Source organism: Bufo bufo, chromosome 8 (genome assembly GCF_905171765.1).
Source record: "Bufo bufo chromosome 8, aBufBuf1.1, whole genome shotgun sequence".
In the NCBI taxonomy this organism is placed as follows: Eukaryota; Metazoa; Chordata; class Amphibia; order Anura; family Bufonidae; genus Bufo; species Bufo bufo.
In genome coordinates this window covers 229,377,692-229,398,556 of record NC_053396.1, presented here as the reverse complement: position 1 = coordinate 229,398,556, position 20,865 = coordinate 229,377,692, and the positions used below count along the sequence as shown (strand labels likewise).

At 48.6% G+C, this 20,865-nt stretch overlaps 1 protein-coding gene across 1 annotated transcript; it reads left to right on the top strand.

Annotated features, from left to right (window-relative positions):
* The first annotated feature begins 5,635 nt into the window (after positions 1 to 5,635).
* On the top strand, positions 5,636 to 20,304 carry LOC121009550 (TLR adapter interacting with SLC15A4 on the lysosome-like). Its single transcript, XM_040442761.1, has 2 exons — positions 5,636 to 5,767; positions 19,372 to 20,304. The coding sequence occupies exon 2, from the start codon at positions 19,389 to 19,391 to the stop codon at positions 20,160 to 20,162; it is 774 nt and encodes a 257-aa protein (XP_040298695.1). The 5' UTR covers positions 5,636 to 5,767; positions 19,372 to 19,388; the 3' UTR covers positions 20,163 to 20,304.
* The last annotated feature ends 561 nt before the right edge of the window (positions 20,305 to 20,865 follow it).

The window sequence follows — 20,865 nt, the reverse complement described above, 5'->3', positions numbered from 1 at the left end:
GTAGGCTGCGGAGTAGTGTTATGGTCTGGCCAGGACCTACTAGCTGGCTGGGCGGACAGAGCATGGGTGATGGTTTGCGACAGAATAGTCGACATGGAACCCATGGCCGCTGTGATAGCGTCTGATACAGAGCGCTGCAGGGCCAGCGTCTGTGCATCCACATCCGTGGAATTGTGACCCTCAGGGGAGGAGGGGGGCATATTAATAGCGGGAGGATTAGGGGCAGACATGATCCCACAATAATGCCGGTAATAACAACACCCTGGGGCTAATACTAAGCGCAGGCTAAACCTGATAGCACCTGAATACAAAGCCACCGCAGCTAAAGGCAGTGATAGCAGGAGCCGCCGACCGCAGAGCACAGGAGCCGGAGACACGCAGGGCCGGAAGTGACGGAGGAACCGGAAGCCCTACTGAAAAGCCAGCGAAACGCGGTAACCTCTAATCCAAGACGGCCGCTGAGATCTCGCGGCCGGCCGGGTTACTGAAGGCATTCCAAATGGCCGCCGAGATCTCGCGGCCGGTCTGACTACCGAAGGCGCTCAGGAGAGGCGCTGCTGAACCCTGGGAGAGGAGCCACCGACCCCCAAACGTCAAGGGACGTGAGGAGACTGCTCCGGTGAGTAAGAGGGAGCGCCGCAAAAGCGAGCCGGATCGCAGCTGTGAGCGGCTGCCAATGACCTAAGAGCGCAACAGCAGTGAAGGGGGACGCAGGGAAGCGCAAGTGGGGACAAAATAAGGCGCAGGGAATAAGCGCAGAGGCCACAATAAACTCAGAAAAGGCAAAAGCGGGCGGACAAAACAAAAGGGAGCGCTGCTAGCAAAACAGGGTTAGTCACCCTGGGTTAAGAGCGCAAATACACAAAAACACAAATCACTGATAAAAGAAATCTCACAAGTTTACTTATCTGGTGGCAGCAGCAAAGAAAGAGGAAGGTCCAGAGGAAGAGCGGCCTATTATAGGGGCCAGTGGGGAGGGACCTTGGTTGCTATGGTTCCTTATATGTAAAAAAAATTTCTCTTTGCTGCTATTGGTGGACAGTAAAGAAGGAGAAAGCAATAGGAGCCTCCGTGTCTTGCTGTAAAACTCAGGATCAGTACAGGATAAGTAATGTATGTACACAGTGACTGCACCAGCAGAATAGTGAGTGCAGCTCTGGAGAATAATATAGGATGTGACTCAGGATCAGTACAGGATAAGTAATGTATGTACACAGTGACTGCACCAGCAGAATAGTGAGTGCAGCTCTGGAGTATAATACAGGATGTAACTCAGGATCAGTACAGGATAAGTAATGTCTGTACACAGTGACTGCACCAGCAGAATAGTGAGCGCAGCTCTGGGGTATAATACAGGATGTAACTCAGGATCAGTACAGGATAAGTAATGTATGTACACAGAGACTGCACCAGCAGAATAGTGAGTGCAGCTCTGGAGTATAATACAGGATGTAACTCAGGATCAGTACAGGATAAGTAATGTATGTACACAGTGACTGCACCAGCAGAATAGTGAGTGCAGCTCTGGAGTATAATACAGGATGTAACTCAGGATCAGTACAGGATAAGTAATGTATGTACACAGTGACTGCACCAGCAGAATAGTGAGTGCAGCTCTGGAGGATAATACAGGATGTAACTCAGGATCAGTACAGGATAAGTAATGTAATGTACACAGTGACTGCATCAGCAGAATAGTGAGTGCAGCTCTGGAGTATAATACAGGATGTAACTCAGGATCAGTACAGGATAAGTAATGTATGTACACAGTGACTGCACCAGCAGAATAGTGAGTGCAGCTCTGCAGTATAATACAGGATGTAACTCAGGATCAGTACAGGATAAGTAATGTATGTACACAGTGACTGCATCAGCAGAATAGTGAGTGCAGCTCTGGAGTATAATACAGGATGTAACTCAGGATCAGTACAGGATAAGTAATGTATGTACACAGTGACTGCACCAGCAGAATAGTGAGTGCGGCTCTGGAGTATAATACAGGGTGTAACTCAGGATCAGTACAGGATAAGTAATGTATGTACACAGTGACTGCACCAGCAGAATAGTGAGTGCAGCTCTGGAGTATGATACAGGATGTAACTCAGGATCAGTACAGGATAAGTAATGTATGTACTCAGTGACTGCATCAGCAGAATAGTGAGTGCAGCTCTGGAGTATAATACAGGATGTAACTCAGGATCAGTACAGGATAAGTAATGTATGTACACAGTGACTGCAGCAGCAGAATAGTGAGTGCAGCTCTGGAGTATAATACAGGATGTAACTCGGGATCAGTACAGGATAAGTAATGTATGTACACAGTGACTGCACCAGCAGAATAGTGAGTGCAGCTCTGGAGTATAATACAGGATGTAACTCGGGATCAGTACAGGATAAGTAATGTATGTACACAGTGACTGCACCAGCAGAATAGTGAGTGCAGCTCTGGAGTATAATACAGGATGTAACTCGGGATCAGTACAGGATAAGTAATGTATGTACACAGTGACTGCACCAGCAGAATAGTGAGTGCAGCTCTGGAGTATAATACAGGATGTAACTCAGGATCAGTACAGGATAAGTAATGTATGTACACAGTGACTGCACCAGCAGAATAGTGAGTGCAGCTCTGGAGTATAATACAGGATGTAACTCAGGATCAGTACAGGATAAGTAATGTATGTACACAGTGACTGCACCAGCAGAATAGTGAGTGCAGCTCTGGGGTATAATACAGGATGTAACTCAGGATCAGTACAGGATAAGTAATGTATGTACACAGTGACTGCACCAGCAGAATAGTGAGTGCAGCTCTGGAGTATAATACAGGATGTAACCCAGGATCAGTACAGGATAAGTAATATATGTACACAGTGACTGCACCAGCAGAATAGTGAGTGCAGCTCTGGAGTATAATACAGGATGTAACTCAGGATCAGTACAGGATAAGTAATGTATGTACACAGTGACTGCACCAGCAGAATAGTGAGTGCAGCTCTGGGGTATAATACAGGATGTAACCCAGTATCAGTACAGTATAAGTAATGTATGTACACAGTGACTGAACCAGCAAAATAGTGAGTGCAGCTCTGGAGTATAATACAGGATGTAACTCAGGATCAGTACAGGATAAGTAATGTATGTACACAGTGACTGCACCAGCAGAATAGTGAGTGCAGCTCTGGAGTATAATATAGGATGTAACTCAGGATCAGTACAGGATAAGTAATGTATGTGCACAGTGACTGCACCAGCAGAATAGTGAGTGCAGCTCTGGAGTATAATACAGGATGTAACTCAGGATCAGTACAGGATAAGTAATGTATGTACACAGTGACTGCACCAGCAGAATAGTGAGTGCAGCTCTGGAGTATAATACAGGATGTAACTCAGGATCAGTACAGGATAAGTAATGTATGTACACAGTGACTGCACCAGCAGAATAGTGAGTGCAGCTCTGGAGTATAATACAGGATATAACTGAGGATCAGTACAGGATAAGTAATGTATGTACACAGTGACTGCACCAGCAGAATAGTGAGTGCAGCTCTGGAGTATAATACAGGATGTAACTCAGGGTCAGTACAGGATAAGTAATGTATGTACACAGTGACTGCACCAGCAGAATAATGAGTGCAGCTCTGGGGTATAATACAGGATGTAACTCAGGATCAGTACAGGATAAGTAATGTATGTACACAGTGACTGCACCAGCAGAATAGTGAGTGCAGCTCTGGAGTATAATACAGGATGTAACTCAGGATCAGTACAGGATAAGTAATGTATGTACACAGTGACTGCACCAGCAGAATAGTGAATACAGCTCTGGGGTATAATACAGGATGTAACTCAGGATCAGTACAGGAGTAATGGTTTAGGGTAAGTCTGTTGAAGTCCACACACCCCTCACTTTGCTCTCCTGTAGGTGGATGCGGCAATGATTCCTCAGGTTTTTGGATTCTCTACAGTCTCGAGGCCTCGTTGGGATTTTTATGAGCAGCAATAAAATCGGCAGAAGAAAACCTTCCTTCCGGATCACTGCGGATGAAGGGACACGATGTGCAGCGCTGTACGGTATTACTGAGAGCCTGTGTGTGGGAGACGGGAATGTATAGCTATTTGATGTGTGGCAGTGTAATGGGCGCACTGTGTGGCAGTGTAATGGGTGCACTGTGTGGCAGTGTAATGGGTGCACTGTGTGGCAGTGTAATGGGCGCACTGTGTGGCAGTGTAATGGGCGCACTGTGTGGCAGTGTAATGGGCGCACTGTGTGGCAGTGTAATGGGCGCACTGTGTGGCAGTGTAATGGGCGCACTGTGTGGCAGTGTAATGGGCGCACTGTGTGGCAGTGTAATGGGTGCACTGTGTGGCAGTGTAATGGGTGCACTGTGTGGCAGTGTAATGGGCGCACTGTAGATAAAAAGGTTTCTATGTTGATTTAGGACTAAGATGGAGGAGAAATTTCAGGCGACCACCAATCGCCTCAGATCCTCCATTACAGGAAGTTCTCCTCCCGCTGATTATAATACGAGCTTCCTCAGCTCTAACAATTACATCTTAAAGGGCCAGTAACCCCTAGTCTGGAGCTTATAATAGTGCAGGCTGATATCAGTCACAAGTGCAGATCTTGGGCTTATTCACACTGCGCGGTCAGATTTTACTGTATCACGAACTGTTTCATTGAATTTTGCTGTCATTTCCTAATAAACCGCGCCTTGACCGCCATGTGTGAACAGACACTCTGAGGTTTTCGGCACTGGAGAACAATGGCGTCCACAGCAGATGGAGAGAAGACATTCTGCAGGTGTCGTGTCCCTTTAAGGCCCTGCGCTCGATCTGACCACAATCCCTTTCACAACTCGTTATGTTCTCTGTTTACTGCAATTGGCCGCGTCCGGCAGAGAAGAGGTGCGGAGCGGGCCCCCCGAGAACCAGGTTTGGTTTGGATGAGATGTTCTTCCATTTGGTCCAGGTCCGGCTGATTCGCAGCATCAGTGCGAAATTCTGTTAACGGACACACTGGACATTTAGTCGCCATTTATTTACGGTTTTCTGCCCTCTGGAAGTTTAAGGGTTAATGGGTCACTCCATTGTGGGCAGAGTTCTTCAGCTAATCTGACTGCACGAGGCAGGTGCGGGGCTCCGGACACCTCCCTGATCAGTATGATGGCGGTTCGTGTGGGGCCCTGGAATGACCGGATCATCGGTCATAACTCTACCTTGCGGCCTGTGCTGCCTCGCACTACTAAGTATGTGTGTTTGACGATTTGATTGTAATAAAGGTGTTTTCAATACAAAAAAATAATTAAAAAAAACAGGTCAGTGCTGTATCCAATAGGAAGACACTGGTTTATGGAACACAATGCAAGAATGACAGTAAACACTGACACAGGGTGAGTCTTTCTGGGCGACAACCTCTCATGTCTGATTCTCTGGGCAAATTGTCAGCAAATCTCCCAGCTATAACATGGTCGTTACAGCCCTAGAGTGGGGGCGCTGTATGGACCCCCTCCGCTGCTGGATGTATAAGTGGCGCCCCCGCAGGACCCTGTGACCAGAATGGTTCCGTCCTTCCGTCTGGCGTCAGAGATTCTTGCCGAGCGACTTCTCTTTTTCTCTGTAGATCTGGAAAATAAAAAAGGGAAGAGGCGCGCGCTCATTACTGAGAGTCAGGAGGCACCACACGCTCTGGGACCTCGACGTGACAGGGCGGCAAAGAGGCACCGGGGACTGGACTGATGACCGATTGGGGTGGAGGCAGCGGACGGTAAGATACCCATACACGTCAGCTAGACATGAGACGTCCAGGGCGGTCAGTAGAGCGGCTGCCATGAATGGGCGATCAGGCATCACAGGAGCAGAGGACCCCCGCCTATCAGACATTACCGACATGTCCTGCGGGGTACCCCTTTAAATCTTTATACTGCTGTCTTATAACGGGGGACGGTTACAGAAATGTTACATTCTCCACCAACAGTAAATAAATAATCACTAGAGGTGAGTGAATTTTTAAAAAATTTGATTCGGCCGGTTCGCCGAATTTTTTGAAAAAATTAGGTTCAATCCAAATTTATTTGTGGCGAATCGCGTTAAAAAACTGATTTTTCATGTCCGCAGAGAGCCTGTATATCGGTGTAGAGCACTGTGCCTGTATAGTGGTGTAGAACACTGTGCCTGTATAGGGGTGTAGAACACTGTGCCTGTATAGTGGTGTAGAACACTGTGCCTGTATAGTGGTGTAGAACACTCTGCCTGTATAGCGGTGTAGAACACTGTGCCTGTATAGCGGTGTAGAACACTGTGTCTGTATAGCGGTGTAGAACACTGTGCCTGTATAGCGGTGTAGAACACTGTGCCTGTATAGCGGTGTAGAACACTGTGCCTGTATAGCGGTGTAGAACACTGTGCCTGTATAGTGGTGTAGAGCACTGTGCCTGTATAGCGGTGTAGAACACTGTGCCTGTATAGCGGTGTAGAGCACTGTGCCTGTATAGTGGTGTAGAACACTGTGCCTGTATAGGGGTGTAGAACACTGTGCCTGTATAGCGGTGTAGAACACTGTGCTTGTATAGCGGTGTAGAACACTGTGCCTGTACAGCGGTGTAGAACACTGTGCCTGTACAGCGGTGTAGAGCACTGTGCCTGTATAGCGGTGTAGAACACTGTGCCTGTATAGCGGTGTAGAACACTGTGGCTGTATAGTGGTGTAGAACACTGTGCCTGTATAGTGGTGTAGAACACTGTGCCTGTATAGTGGTGCAGAACACTGTGCCTGTATAGTGGTGTAGAACACTGTGCCTGTATAGCGGTGTAGAACACTGTGCCTGTATAGCGGTGTAGAACACTGTGCCTGTATAGCGGTGTAGAACACTGTGCCTGTACAGCGGTGTAGAACACTGTGGCTGTATAGTGGTGTAGAACACTGTGCCTGTATAGCGGTGTAGAACACTGTGCCTGTATAGCGGTGTAGAACACTGTGCCTGTATAGCGGTGTAGAACACTGTGCCTGTATAGTGGTGTAGAATACTGTGCCTGTATAGTGGTGTAGAACACTGTGCCTGTATAGCGGTGTAGAACACTGTGCCTGTATAGCGGTGTAGAACACTGTGCCTGTATAGCGGTGTAGAACACTGTGCCTGTATAGCGGTGTAGAACACTGTGCCTGTATAGCAGTGTAGAACACTGTGCCTGTACAGCGGTGTAGAACACTGTGCCTGTATAGCGGTGTAGAACACTGTGCCTGTATAGCGGTGTACAACCCTGTGCCTGTATAGCGGTGTAGAACACTGTGCCTTTATAGCGGTGTAGAACACTGTGCCTGTATAGCGGTGTAGAACACTGTGCCTGTATAGCGGTGTAGAACACTGTGCCTTTATAGCGGTGTAGAACACTGTGCCTGTATAGCGGTGTAGAACACTGTGCCTGTATAGCGGTGTAGAACACTGTGCCTGTATAGGGGTGTAGAACACTGTGCCTGTATAGCGGTGTAGAACACTGTGCCTGTATAGCGGTGTAGCACACTGTGCCTGTATAGTGGTGTAGAACACTGTGCCTGTATAGCGGTGTAGAACACTGTGCCTGTATAGCGGTGTAGAACACTGTGCCTGTATAGCGGTGTAGAACACTGTGCCTGTATAGTGGTGTAGAACACTGTGCCTGTATAGTGGTGTAGAACACTGTGCCTGTATAGTGGTGTAGAACACTGTGCCTGTATAGTGGTGTAGAACACTGTGCCTGTATAGTGGTGTAGAACACTGTGCCTGTATAATGGTGTAGAACACTGTGCCTGTATAGTGGTGTAGAACACCGTGCCTGTATAGTGGTATAGAACACTGTGCCTGTATAGCGGTGTAGAACACTGTGCCTGTATAGCGGTGTAGAACACTGTGCCTGTATAGTGGTGTAGAACACTGTGCCTGTATAGCGGTGTAGAACACTGTGCCTGTATAGCGGTGTAGAACACTGTGCCTGTATAGCGGTGTAGAACACTGTGCCTGTATAGCGGTGTAGAACACTGTGCCTTTATAGTGGTGTAGAACACTGTGCCTTTATTGTGGTGTAGAACACTGTGCCTGTATAGCGGTGTAGAACACTGTTCCTATATATCGGTGTATAACACTGTGCCTGTATAGCGGTGTAGAACACTGTGCCTGTATAGTGGTGTAGAACACTGTTCCTATATATCGGTGTAGAACACTGTGCCTGTATAGCGGTGTAGAACACTGTGCCTGTATAGCGGTGTAGAACACTGTGCCTGTATAGTGGTGTAGAACACTGTTCCTATATATCGGTGTAGAACACTGTGCCTGTATAGTGGTGTAGAGCACTGTGCCTGTATAGCGGTGTAGAACACTGTGCCTGTATAGTGGTGTAGAACACTGTGCCTGTATAGTGGTGTAGAACACTGTTCCTATATATCGGTGTAGAACACTGTGCCTGTATATCGGTGTAGAACACTGTGCCTGTATAGCGGTGTAGAACACTGTGCCTGTATAGTGGTGTAGAACACTGTGCCTGTATAGTGGTGTAGAACACTGTGCCTGTATAGGGGTGTAGAACACTGTGCCTGTATAGTGGTGTAGAACACTGTGCCTGTATAGTGGTGTAGAGCACTGTGCCTGTATAGCGGTGTAGAACACTGTGCCTGTATAGCGGTGTAGAACACTGTGCCTGTATAGCGGTGTAGAACACTGTGCCTGTATATAGGTGTAGAACACTGTGCCTGTATAGTGGTGTAGAACACTGTGCCTGTATAGCGGTGTAGAACACTGTTCCTATATATCGGTGTATAACACTGTGCCTGTATAGCGGTGTAGAACACTGTGCCTGTATAGTGGTGTAGAACACTGTTCCTATATATCGGTGTAGAACACTGTGCCTGTATAGTGGTGTAGAGCACTGTGCCTGTATAGCGGTGTAGAACACTGTGCCTGTATAGTGGTGTAGAACACTGTGCCTGTATAGTGGTGTAGAACACTGTTCCTATATATCGGTGTAGAACACTGTGCCTGTATATCGGTGTAGAACACTGTGCCTGTATAGCGGTGTAGAACACTGTGCCTGTATAGTGGTGTAGAACACTGTGCCTGTATAGTGGTGTAGAACACTGTGCCTGTATAGGGGTGTAGAACACTGTGCCTGTATAGTGGTGTAGAACACTGTGCCTGTATAGTGGTGTAGAGCACTGTGCCTGTATAGCGGTGTAGAACACTGTGCCTGTATAGCGGTGTAGAACACTGTGCCTGTATAGCGGTGTAGAACACTGTGCCTGTATATAGGTGTAGAACACTGTGCCTGTATAGTGGTGTAGAACACTGTGCCTGTATAGTGGTGTAGAACACTGTGCCTGTATAGTGGTGTAGAGCACTGTGCCTGTATAGCGGTGTAGAACACTGTGCCTGTATAGCGGTGTAGAACACTGTGCCTGTATAGCGGTGTAGAACACTGTGCCTGTATAGCGGTGTAGAACACTGTGCCTGTATATAGGTGTAGAACACTGTGCCTGTATAGTGGTGTAGAACACTGTGCCTGTATAGCGGTGTAGAACACTGTTCCTATATATCGGTGTATAACACTGTGCCTGTATAGCGGTGTAGAACACTGTGCCTGTATAGTGGTGTAGAACACTGTTCCTATATATCGGTGTAGAACACTGTGCCTGTGTAGGGGTGTAGAACACTGTGCCTGTATAGTGGTGTAGAACACTGTGCCTGTATAGTGGTGTAGAACACTGTGCCTGTGTAGGGGTGTAGAACACTATCTGTGGGATATCTGTGGATGACACTGAGGGGGGATCTGTGGATGACACTGAGGGGGGATCTGTTGATGACACTGAGGGGGGATCTGTTGATGACACTGAAGGGGGGGGGATCTGTGGATGACACTAAGGGGGGGATCTGTGGATGACACTGAGGGGGGATATCTGTGGATGACACTGAGGGGGAGAATCTGTGGATGACACTGAGGGGGGATCTGTTGATGACACTGAAGGGGGGGGGGGATCTGTGGATGACACTAAGGGGGGATCTGTGGATGACACTGAGGGGGGGATCTGTGGGTGACACTGAGGGGGGGATCTGTGGGTGACACTGAGGGGGGGGGATCTGTGGATGACACTGAGGGGGGATCTGTGGATGACACTGGGGGGGGGGGGGGGATCTGTGGATGACACTGTTATGGGGTGGGGGATCCGTGGATGGCACTGTTATGGGGTGGGGGATCCGTGGATGGCACTGTTATTGAGTGGGGGATCTGTGGATGACACTGTTATTGGGTGGGGGATCTGTAGATAACACTGAGGGGGATCTAGGGAGGGGTGTGGGGATGTTGGGGTGGGAGCTCTGGAAGGGGTGGGAGGTCCGATAGGTATGTGGGGGTGGGAGATCTGGGAGGGGGGGGGGGGCATAATTTTGTTTGCTATGGGGCCCAGTCATTTCTAGCTACGCCCCTGATTGGTAAGATTGGGCGGGCACTGGAGCGATAGAGCGCCCTGCTGTAGGAGAAGCCGGCGGGAGATGAAAGGAGAAGGGGTCAGCTCCTGGTGGTGTCGGGCACACGGCGCAAGCATGGCGGTGGAGGATCTGACTGAAGCCTAAAGACCAGACATCAAGGTAGACCTGCAGAAGAAGGTGACAGCGCAGCATGTGATCTATACATGTGTGTAATGTATGTAGTGCAGTGTGTGATCATCACATACATTACACACATGTACACATCACATGTCCCCCCCCTCACAGTAATAATGCCCAGATATGTGCCCTCTTCACAGTAGTACTGCTCACTCGTGCCCCCTCACAGTAGTTATGCCCTGATATGTGCCCTCTTCACAGTAGTTATGCCCTGATATGTGCCCCCTCACAGTAGTTATGCCCTGATATGTGCCCCCTCACAGTAGTTATGCCCTGATATGTGCCCTCTTCACAGTAGTTATACCCTGATATGCGCCCCCTCACAGTAGTTATGCCCTGATATGTGCCCCCTCACAGTAGTTATGCCCTGATATGTGCCCCCTCACAGTAGTTATGCTCTGATATGTGCCCTCTTCACAGTAGTTATACCCTGATATGCGCCCCCTCACAGTAGTTATACCCTGATATGTGCCCCCCTCACAGTAGTTATGCCCTGATATGTGCCCTCTTCACAGTAGTTATGCCCTGATATGTGCCCCCTCACAGTAGTTATGCCCTGATATGTGCCCTCTTCACAGTAGTTATGCCCGGATATGTGCCCCCTCACAGTAGTTATGCCCTGATATGTGCCCTCTTCACAGTAGTTATGCCCAGATATGTGCCCCTTCACAGTAGTTATGCCCTGATATGTGTCCTTCTCACAGTAGTTATACCCTGATATGTGCCCCCTCACAGTAGTTATGCCCAGATATGTGCCCCTTCACAGTAGTTATACCAGATATGTGCCCCCTCACAGTAATAATGCCAAGATATGTGCCCTCTTCACAGATGTAATGCTCGCATGTGCCCCCTCACAGTAGTTATGCCCTGATATGTGCCCCCTCACAGTAGTTATGCCCAGATATGTGCCCTCCTCACAGTAGTTATGCCCTATGTGCCCCCTCACAGTAGTTATGCCCAGATATGTGCCCTCTTCACAGATGTAATGCTCGCATGTGCCCCCTCACAGTAGTTATGCCCTGATATGTGCCTCCTCGCAGTAGTTATGCCCTGATATGTGCCCTCCTCACAGTAGTTATGCCCAGATATGTGCCCCCTCACAGTAGTTATGCCCAGATATGTGCCCCCTCACAGTAGTTATGCCCAGATATGTGGCTCCTCACAGTAGTTATGCCCTGATATGTGCCCTCCTCACAGTAGTTATGCCCTGATATGTGCCTCCTCGCAGTAGTTATGCCCTGATATGTGCCCTCCTCACAGTAGTTATGCCCAGATATGTGCCCCTCACAGTAGTTATGCCCAGATATGTGGCTCCTCACAGTAGTTATGCCCTGATATGTGCTCTCCTCACAGTAGTTATACCCTGATATGTGCCCCCTCACAGTAGTTATGCCCAGATATGTGCCCCCTCACAGTAGTTATGCCCAGATATGTGCCCCCTCACAGTAGTTATGCCCAGATATGTGGCTCCTCACAGTAGTTATGCCCTGATATGTGCCCTCCTCACAGTAGTTATGCCCTGATATGTGCCTCCTCGCAGTAGTTATGCCCTGATATGTGCCCTCCTCACAGTAGTTATGCCCAGATATGTGCCCCTCACAGTAGTTATGCCCAGATATGTGCCCCCTCACAGTAGTTATGCCCAGATATGTGGCTCCTCACAGTAGTTATGCCCTGATATGTGCCCTCCTCACAGTAGTTTTGCCCAGATATGTGCCCCTCACAGTAATTATGCCCAGATATGTGCCCCCTCACAGTAGTTATGCCCTGATATGTGCCCTCCTCACAGTAGTTATACCCTGATATGTGCCCCCTCACAGTAGTAATGCTCACACGTGCCCCCTCACAGCGTTTGCATTTCTTTCTGGCAAAGCTACCTGGTTCCGGCCCGCGAAATTTATACCAAGTCTAGTGCGGCCCTCAGACGAAAAATGGTTGGGCACCACTGCTTTAGAACATATAACTGCACCGCTGAACAGCAAATATATTTTACGCTTTGGATTAGAGGATATGGTGGCTCACTCTGTCGGTAACTATGGAATGGGGGCTACTAAGCCTAATGACTCATCCAGTCAAAAGAAATTGTGACATAAAAAATTGTAAAGGCCGAGCGCTCCCCACCTGGACCCCAGGCCTGAGCGATAGTCTGAGTATTTTATTATAAAAAAATGCTGATAATATGACATAAAGTGATAATAAGAAAAGATAAAATGTGATACACAAAAAAGGACAATAAATAAATCACAATATAAAAGTCACTAGTAGCTGAGGTGGTTGTATATAGCAGCGATATGTGCTGACAGCGGGGATGGAATCTCCGTCCCGATATAAAGCAATAAATGTCTTTCAATATAATTAGAATTCTGAGACATCGATGTTAATAATGATCGTAGCTGATATCGCATATACTGTTCCCAGCTCGATTATTTGTTATCGATGTGCTGGTCGGCGCTGACTGATTCACGCGCATATGTTGACAACCCCCCCTACCTCGGGCCTTCATGTTCATTTCCATTGGTGGGGCAGTGAGACCTAACCAATCCCTTCCTCACTAGCCCTTTTCAGCTTTCTCATTGGTGGCCGTGGCTGGCCGGAACGCTCTCCTTCCGTCCCGCTGTACTGCTGCACGCTGTGTGTGATAAGCGCGTCGGGCACGCATGCGTCTGGCGTGGTGGCGTAACTAGAATTCTATGGGCCCCAGGGCAAACTTTTAATTTGGGCCCCCCCGTGGCAATAATAACCATGAGCACCACTATGCCCCTCATGTGGCCAACGTGGCACGGTGGTGCTCATGGTTATTATTGCCAAAGTTTTGTCAGTGGCCCCCTTTCTCACTATATTTCATTTTGCCCCCACTCCTATATATTTCATTTTTTGCCCCTCTCTGTATATATTTCCTTTTCATTTTGCCCCCTCATTATTTGCTGCCCCTGCCCTCATATGGCCGGCGTGGCCCCCCCCCCCCCTTTCTGAATTCAGACATTAGTGCCGGTTATTATAATATGATATGATATTAGGGCAGGGGCAGCAAATAATGAGGGGGCAAAATGAAAAGGAAATATATACAGAGAGGGGCAAAAACTGAAATATATAGAGAATGGGGGCTAAATGAAATATAGGTAGAGAGGGGCCACTGACATAATAACCCGGTTATAATTGCCAAAGTTTTGTCAGAGGCCCCCTATCTACATATATATTATTTAGCCCCCATTCTCTACATACAGGGAGTGCAGAATTATTAGGCAAGTTGTATTTTTGAGGATTAATTTTATTATTGAACAACAACCATGTTCTCAATGAACCCAAAAAACTCATTAATATCAAAGCTGAATATTTTTGGAAGTAGTTTTTAGTTTGTTTTTAGTTTTAGCTATTTTAGGGGGATATCTGTGTGTGCAGGTGACTATTACTGTGCATAATTATTAGGCAACTTAACAAAAAACAAATATATACCCATTTCAATTATTTATTTTTACCAGTGAAACCAATATAACATCTCAACATTCACAAATATACATTTCTGACATTCAAAAACAAAACAAAAACAAATCAGTGACCAATATAGCCACCTTTCTTTGCAAGGACACTCAAAAGCCTGCCATCCATGGATTCTGTCAGTGTTTTGATCTGTTCACCATCAACATTGCGTGCAGCAGCAACCACAGCCCCCCAGACACTGTTCAGAGAGGTGTACTGTTTTCCCTCCTTGTAAATCTCACATTTGATGATGGACCACAGGTTCTCAATGGGGTTCAGATCAGGTGAACAAGGAGGCCATGTCATTAGATTTTCTTCTTTTATACCCTTTCTTGCCAGCCACGCTGTGGAGTACTTGGACGCGTGTGATGGAGCATTGTCCTGCATGAAAATCATGTTTTTCTTGAAGGATGCAGACTTCTTCCTGTACCACTGCTTGAAGAAGGTGTCTTCCAGAAACTGGCAGTAGGACTGGGAGTTGAGCTTGACTCCATCCTCAACCCGAAAAGGCCCCACAAGCTTATCTTTGATGATACCAGCCCAAACCAGTACTCCACCTCCACCTTGCTGGCGTCTGAGTCGGACTGGAGCTCTCTGCCCTTTACCAATCCAGCCACGGGCCCATCCATCTGGCCCATCAAGACTCACTCTCATTTCATCAGTCCATAAAACCTTAGAAAAATCAGTCTTGAGATATTTCTTGGCCCAGTCTTGACGTTTCAGCTTGTGTGTCTTGTTCAGTGGTGGTCGTCTTTCACCCTTTCTTACCTTGGCCATGTCTCTGAGTATTGCACACCTTGTGCTTTTGGGCACTCCAGTGATGTTGCAGCTCTGAAATATGGCCAAACTGGTGGCAAGTGGCATCTTGGCAGCTGCACGCTTGACTTTTCTCAGTTCATGGGCAGTTATTTTGCGCCTTGGTTTTTCCACACGCTTCTTGCGACCCTGTTGACTATTTTGAATGAAACGCTTGATTGTTCGATGATCACGCTTCAGGATATCCCTCTGCAAGATATCTCACTATTTTTGACTTTTCTGAGCCTGTCAAGTCCTTCTTTTGACCCATTTTGCCAAAGGAAAGGAAGTTGCCTAATAATTATGCACACCTGATATAGGGTGTTGATGTCATTAGACCACACCCCTTCTCATTACAGAGATGCACATCACCTAATATGCTTAATTGGTAGTAGGCTTTCGAGCCTATACAGCTTGGAGTAAGACAACATGCATAAAGAGGATGATGTGGTCAAAATACTCATTTGCCTAATAATTCTGCACTCCCTGTAATCTGTATGTAGTGAGCTCCCTCTAGTGGTGGCTGTATAATCTGTATGTAGTGAGCCCCCTCTAGTGGTGACTGTATAATCTGTATGTAGTGAGCTCCCTCTAGTGGTGACTGTATAATCTGTATGTAGTGAGCTCCCTCTAGTGGTGGCTGTATAATCTGTATGTAGTGAGCTCCCTCTAGTGGTGGCTGTATAATCTGTATGTAGTGAGCTCCCTCTAGTGGTGGCTGTATAATCTGTATGTAGTGAGCTCCCTCTAGTGGTGACTGTATAATCTGTATGTAGTGAGCTCCCTCTAGTGGTGGCTGTATAATCTGTATGTAGTGAGCTCCCTCTAGTGGTAGCTGTATAATCTGTATGTAGTAAGCTCCCTCTAGTGGTGACTGTATGATCTGTATGTAGTGAGCTCCCTCTAGTGGTGGCTGTATAATCTGTATGTAGTGAGCTCCCTCTAGTGGTGGCTGTATAATCTGTATGTAGTGAGCTCCCTCTAGTGGTGGCTGTATAATCTGTATGTAGTGAGCTCCCTCTAGTGGTGGCTGTATAATCTGTATGTAGTGAGCTCCCTCTAGTGGTGGCTGTATAATCTGTATGTAGTGAGCTCCCTCTAGTGGTGACTGTATAATCTGTATGTAGTAAGCTCCCTCTAGTGGTGACTGTATGATCTGTATGTAGTGAGCTCCCTCTAGTGGTGGCTGTATAATCTGTATGTAGTGAGCTCCCTCTAGTGGTAGCTGTATAATCTGTATGTAGTAAGCTCCCTCTAGTGGTGACTGTATGATCTGTATGTAGTGAGCTCCCTCTAGTGGTGGCTGTATAATCTGTATGTAGTGAGCTCCCTCTAGTGGTGGCTGTATAATCTGTATGTAGTGAGCTCCCTCTAATGGTGGCTGTATAATCTGTATGTAGTGAGCTCCCTCTAGTGGTGGCTGTATAACCTGTATATAGTGAGCTCCCTCTAGTGGTGGCTGTATGATCTATATGTAGTGAGCTCCCCTTAGTGGTGACTGTATGATCTGTATGTAGTGAGCTCCCTCTAGTGGTGACTGTATAATCTGTATGTAGTGAGCTCCCTCTAGTGGTGGCTGTATAATCTGTATGTAGTGAGCTCCCTCTAGTGGTGGCTGTATAATCTGTATGTAGTGAGCTCCCTCTAGTGGTGGCTGTATAATCTGTATGTAGTGAGCTCCCTCTAGAGGTGGCTGTATAATCTGTATGTAGTGAGCTCCCTCTAGTGGTGGCTGTATAATCTGTATGTAGTGAGCTCCCTCTAGTGGTGACTGTATGATCTGTATGTAGTGAGCTCCCTCTAGTGGTGGCTGTATAATCTGTATGTAGTGAGCTCCCTCTAGTGGTGGCTGTATAATCTGTATGTAGTGAGCTCCCTCTAGTGGTGGCTATATAATCTGTATGTAGTGAGCTCCCTCTAGTGGTGGCTGTATAATCTGTATGTAGTGAGCTCCCTCTAGTGGTGGCTGTATAATCTGTATGTAGTGAGCTCCCCCTAGTGGTGGCTATATAATCTGTATGTAGTGAGCTCCCCCTAGTGGTGGCTATATAATCTGTATGTAGTGAGCTCCCTCTAGTGGTGGCTGTATAATCTGTATGTAGTGAGCTCCCTCTAGTGGTGATGTATTATGCACTGAGGGCCCCTGGGATAGTCGCTCTATGAGCTGCATTCTGCCTTTCACTTCCTACTTCTAATAAATAAAGGAGTTCATGGAAAGAGGAACACATTGATGTTGCACCAAAAATCTGATGATGATGGGGGAGGGGGGGCTGCAAATGATGAGGTCATTATTAACACTGAGAGGACAGTACATCCAGTACATATGAGGACATGAGGCACCGTCCCCTGTGAGGCGCAGGTCCCTGCTGTTTGGTACCTACCTCTCTGGGCTCCTGTCAGCAGATCTGTTACATTTGCACTCGGCAGCTGAAGGCGTCTGTGTTGGTCCCGTGTTCATATGTGCATTGCTGAGAAAAATTATGTTTTAATATATGCAAATGAACCTCTAGGAGCAATGGGGGCGTTGCCATTACACTTAGAGGCTCTGCTCTCTCTGCACTCTGACTGTCTGGTCCTATCAATCAAAGTGCAGAGAGAGCAGAGCCTCCAGTACAATGAACAGGTCAGCGGGGGGGGACATAAGAAATAATTAATAATCACATACTTATATTGCCCACCCCAGTAGTGCCATCTTTACATATACTGCCCCCAGTAGTGCCCTCCTTACATATAATGCCCCCCAGTAGTGCCCTCATCATATATCATGCCTCCAATAGTGCCCTTTTCTTATATAAAGCTCCCAGTAGTGCCCTCTTGACATATAATGCCCCCCAGTAGTGCCCTTTTCACATATAATGCCCCCAGTAGTGCCCTCTTCACATATATTGCCCCCAGTAGTGCCCTCTTCACATATAATGCCCCCAGTAGTGCCCTCTTTACATCTAATGCCCCCAAGTAGTGCCCTTTTCACATATAATGCCCCCAATAGTGTCATCTTTACATATAATGCCCCCCAGTAGTGCCCTCTTCACATATAATGCCCCCAGTAGTGCCCTCTTCACATATATTGCCCCTAGTAGTGCCCTCCTTACATATAATGCCCCCAGTAGTGCCCTCTTTACATATAATGCCCCCAGTAGTGCCCTCTTCACATATATTGCCCCTAGTAGTGCCCTCCTTACATATATTGCCCCCAGTAGTGCCCTCCTTACATATAATGCCCCCAGTAGTGCCCTCTTCACATATTATGCCCCCAGTAGTGCCCTCTTCACATATATTGCCCCCAGTAGTGCCCTCTTCACATATTATGCCCCCAGTAGTGCCCTCTTCACATATATTGCCCCCAGTAGTGCCCTCTTCACATATAATGCCCCCAGTAGTGCCCTCCTTACATATAATGCCCCCAGTAGTGCCCTCCTTACATATAATGCCCCCAGTAGTGCCCTCCTTACATATAATGCCCCCCAGTAGTGCCCTCATCATATATCATGCCCCCAGTAGTGCCCTCTTAACATATAATTCCCCCAGTAGTGCCCTCTTCACATATAATGCCCCCAGTAGTGCCCTCTTCACATATAATGCCCCCAGTAGTGCCCTCTTCACATATATTGCCCCCAGTAGTGCCCTCTTCACATATAATGCCCCCAGTAGTGCCCTCTTCACATATATTGCCCCCAGTAGTGCCCTCTTCACATATAATGCCCCCAGTAGTGCCCTCTTCACATATAATGCCCCCAGTAGTGCCCTCTTCACATATATTGCCCCCAGTAGTGCCCTTTTCACATATATTGCCCCAGTAGTGCCCTCTTCACATATATTGCCCCCAGTAGTGCCCTCTTCACATATAATGCCCCCAGTAGTGCCCTCCTTACATATTATGCCCCCATTTGTGGTCCCTTTACATATTGTGCCTCCTAAATGCCCGCTGCCCCGGCTTCCTGCGTTACGGTACAGGTGGTCATGAACGTCAGTGCAACCTCCTGAGCCGGACTGTAGTGGCGTGATGATGATGTCACACACCGCCAGTGACCCGGCGCAGGAGGTTGCGATGATGTCATTGCGACGTTCCTGCACCTTAGGCCTCAGGCCGACCTTTAGCTTATGAGGCTCAGGAGACAATATGTCCCGTCCTCGCCCTTCAACTCTGGAGCTCCCCGTGGACCAGCTGATCCACGGCCCGGTACTGGTCCACGGCCCGGTACTGGTCCACGGCCCGGTACTGGTCCACGGCCCGGTACTGGTCCACGGCCCGATACTGGTCCACGGCCCGGTACTGGTCCACGGCCCGGTACTGGTCCACGGCCCGGTACTGGTCCACGGCCCGGGGGTTGGGGACCGCTGCGCTAAAGTATTGTTCATCCTGTAGCACCTGTTTCCTGAATAGAATGTGACCCAGTGAAGACTGACACACAGGTGTCTTGTTATCCCATGTTTTGTGTCTCAGTCGTCTCCATCCTCTTCCTCCCCGCAGACCCCCCGCTCTCCACCATGTTGTCGGAGTCGTTCCTGCGCACGGCCGTCTACAGGGAGCTGATGAACGCTGAGGAGCAGAAGGGTGAAGAGAAGTCGCTGAAGAAGACGCCGTCCTGGGCGCTGGGGGCATGCGGATCTGAGCCGCTGTATCAGGGGGAGGCCTCAGGTCCCATCTCACAAGCCTTGCGTATCCCGAGGCGCGAGGTGCTGAACGACGCCTCGCTGGACCTGTACACCTCGTGGTCCAGCAGGTACGGCAGCATCTACAAGAACTACCCCGACCTGCACATCGCTGGCGACCACATCCTCCAGAAAGTGGACTCCGGCTGCATCCTAGACGGCGACTGCGAGGACGGCCCGGTGCTGCTCTCGGCGGACATTGACAGCAGCAGCCCTCCAACTGAGAACCCCGGGGGGCTCCTAACAGAAGGGGGGCCCCCAAGTGTAGAGAGCCAGGTCTTACCCTCGGCCCCCTTCTCCAACTCTGTGCTGAACGGCTTCCTGGAGAAGAAGATGGCGGAGCTGTACAAGCAGTGCTACGAGGAGAAGCTGACCACGGCCGGCACCTCGCCCCTCCCCCACCTCTGGTCCACCGTCCTCATGCACAACGTCCACCTCATCAGCCTGCAGATATCGCAGGAGCGCAACGTCCACCAGTCCACGGCCATGGAGGCCATCCTGAAGAGTCTGCGCTGCGCAACCAGCAGGGGGAGCTCCGAATTCATCACCCCCATCCTGCACATCTCCGATAACAAGACTAAACCGGAGGCACCGCCGAGCAAAAAGTGACGCTGCATCATGTCCACTGTGCTCTAGTCACATCCAGAGCTGCATCATGCCCACTGTGCTCTAGTCACATCCAGAGCTGCATCATGCCCACTGTGCTCTAGTCACATCCAGAGCTGCATCATGCCCACTGTGCTCTAGTCACATCCAGAGCTGCATCATGTCCACTGTGCTCTAGTCACATCCAGAGCTGCATCATGTCCACTGTGCTCTAGTCACATCCAGAGCTGCATCATGTCCACTGTGCTCTGGTCACATCCAGAGCTGCATCATGTCCACTGTGCTCTAGTCACATCCAGAGCTGCATCATGTCCACTGTGCTCTAGTCACATCCAGAGCTGCATCGTGTCCACTGTGCTCTGGTCACATCCAGATCTGCATCATGTCCACTGTGCTCTAGTCACATCCAGAGCTGCATCGTGTCCGCTGTGCTCTATTCACATCCAGAGCTGCATCGTGTCCGCTGTGCTCTAGTCACATCCAGAGCTGCATCGTGTCCACTGTGCTCTAGTCACATCCAGAGCTGCGTCATGTCCACTGTGCTCTAGTCACATCCAGAGCTGCATCATGTCCACTGTGCTCTAGTCACATCCAGAGCTGCATCATGTCCACTGTGCTCTAGTCACATCCAGGGCTGCATCATGTCCACTGTGCTCTAGTCACATCCAGAGCTGCATCATGTCCACTGTGCTCTAGTCACATCCAG

What these genes read in the sequence shown, in the direction of transcription:
- LOC121009550 (XM_040442761.1), top strand. Translation starts at nt 19,389, where the DNA reads ATGTTGTCGGAGTCGTTCCTGCGCACGGCCGTCTACAGGGAGCTGATG.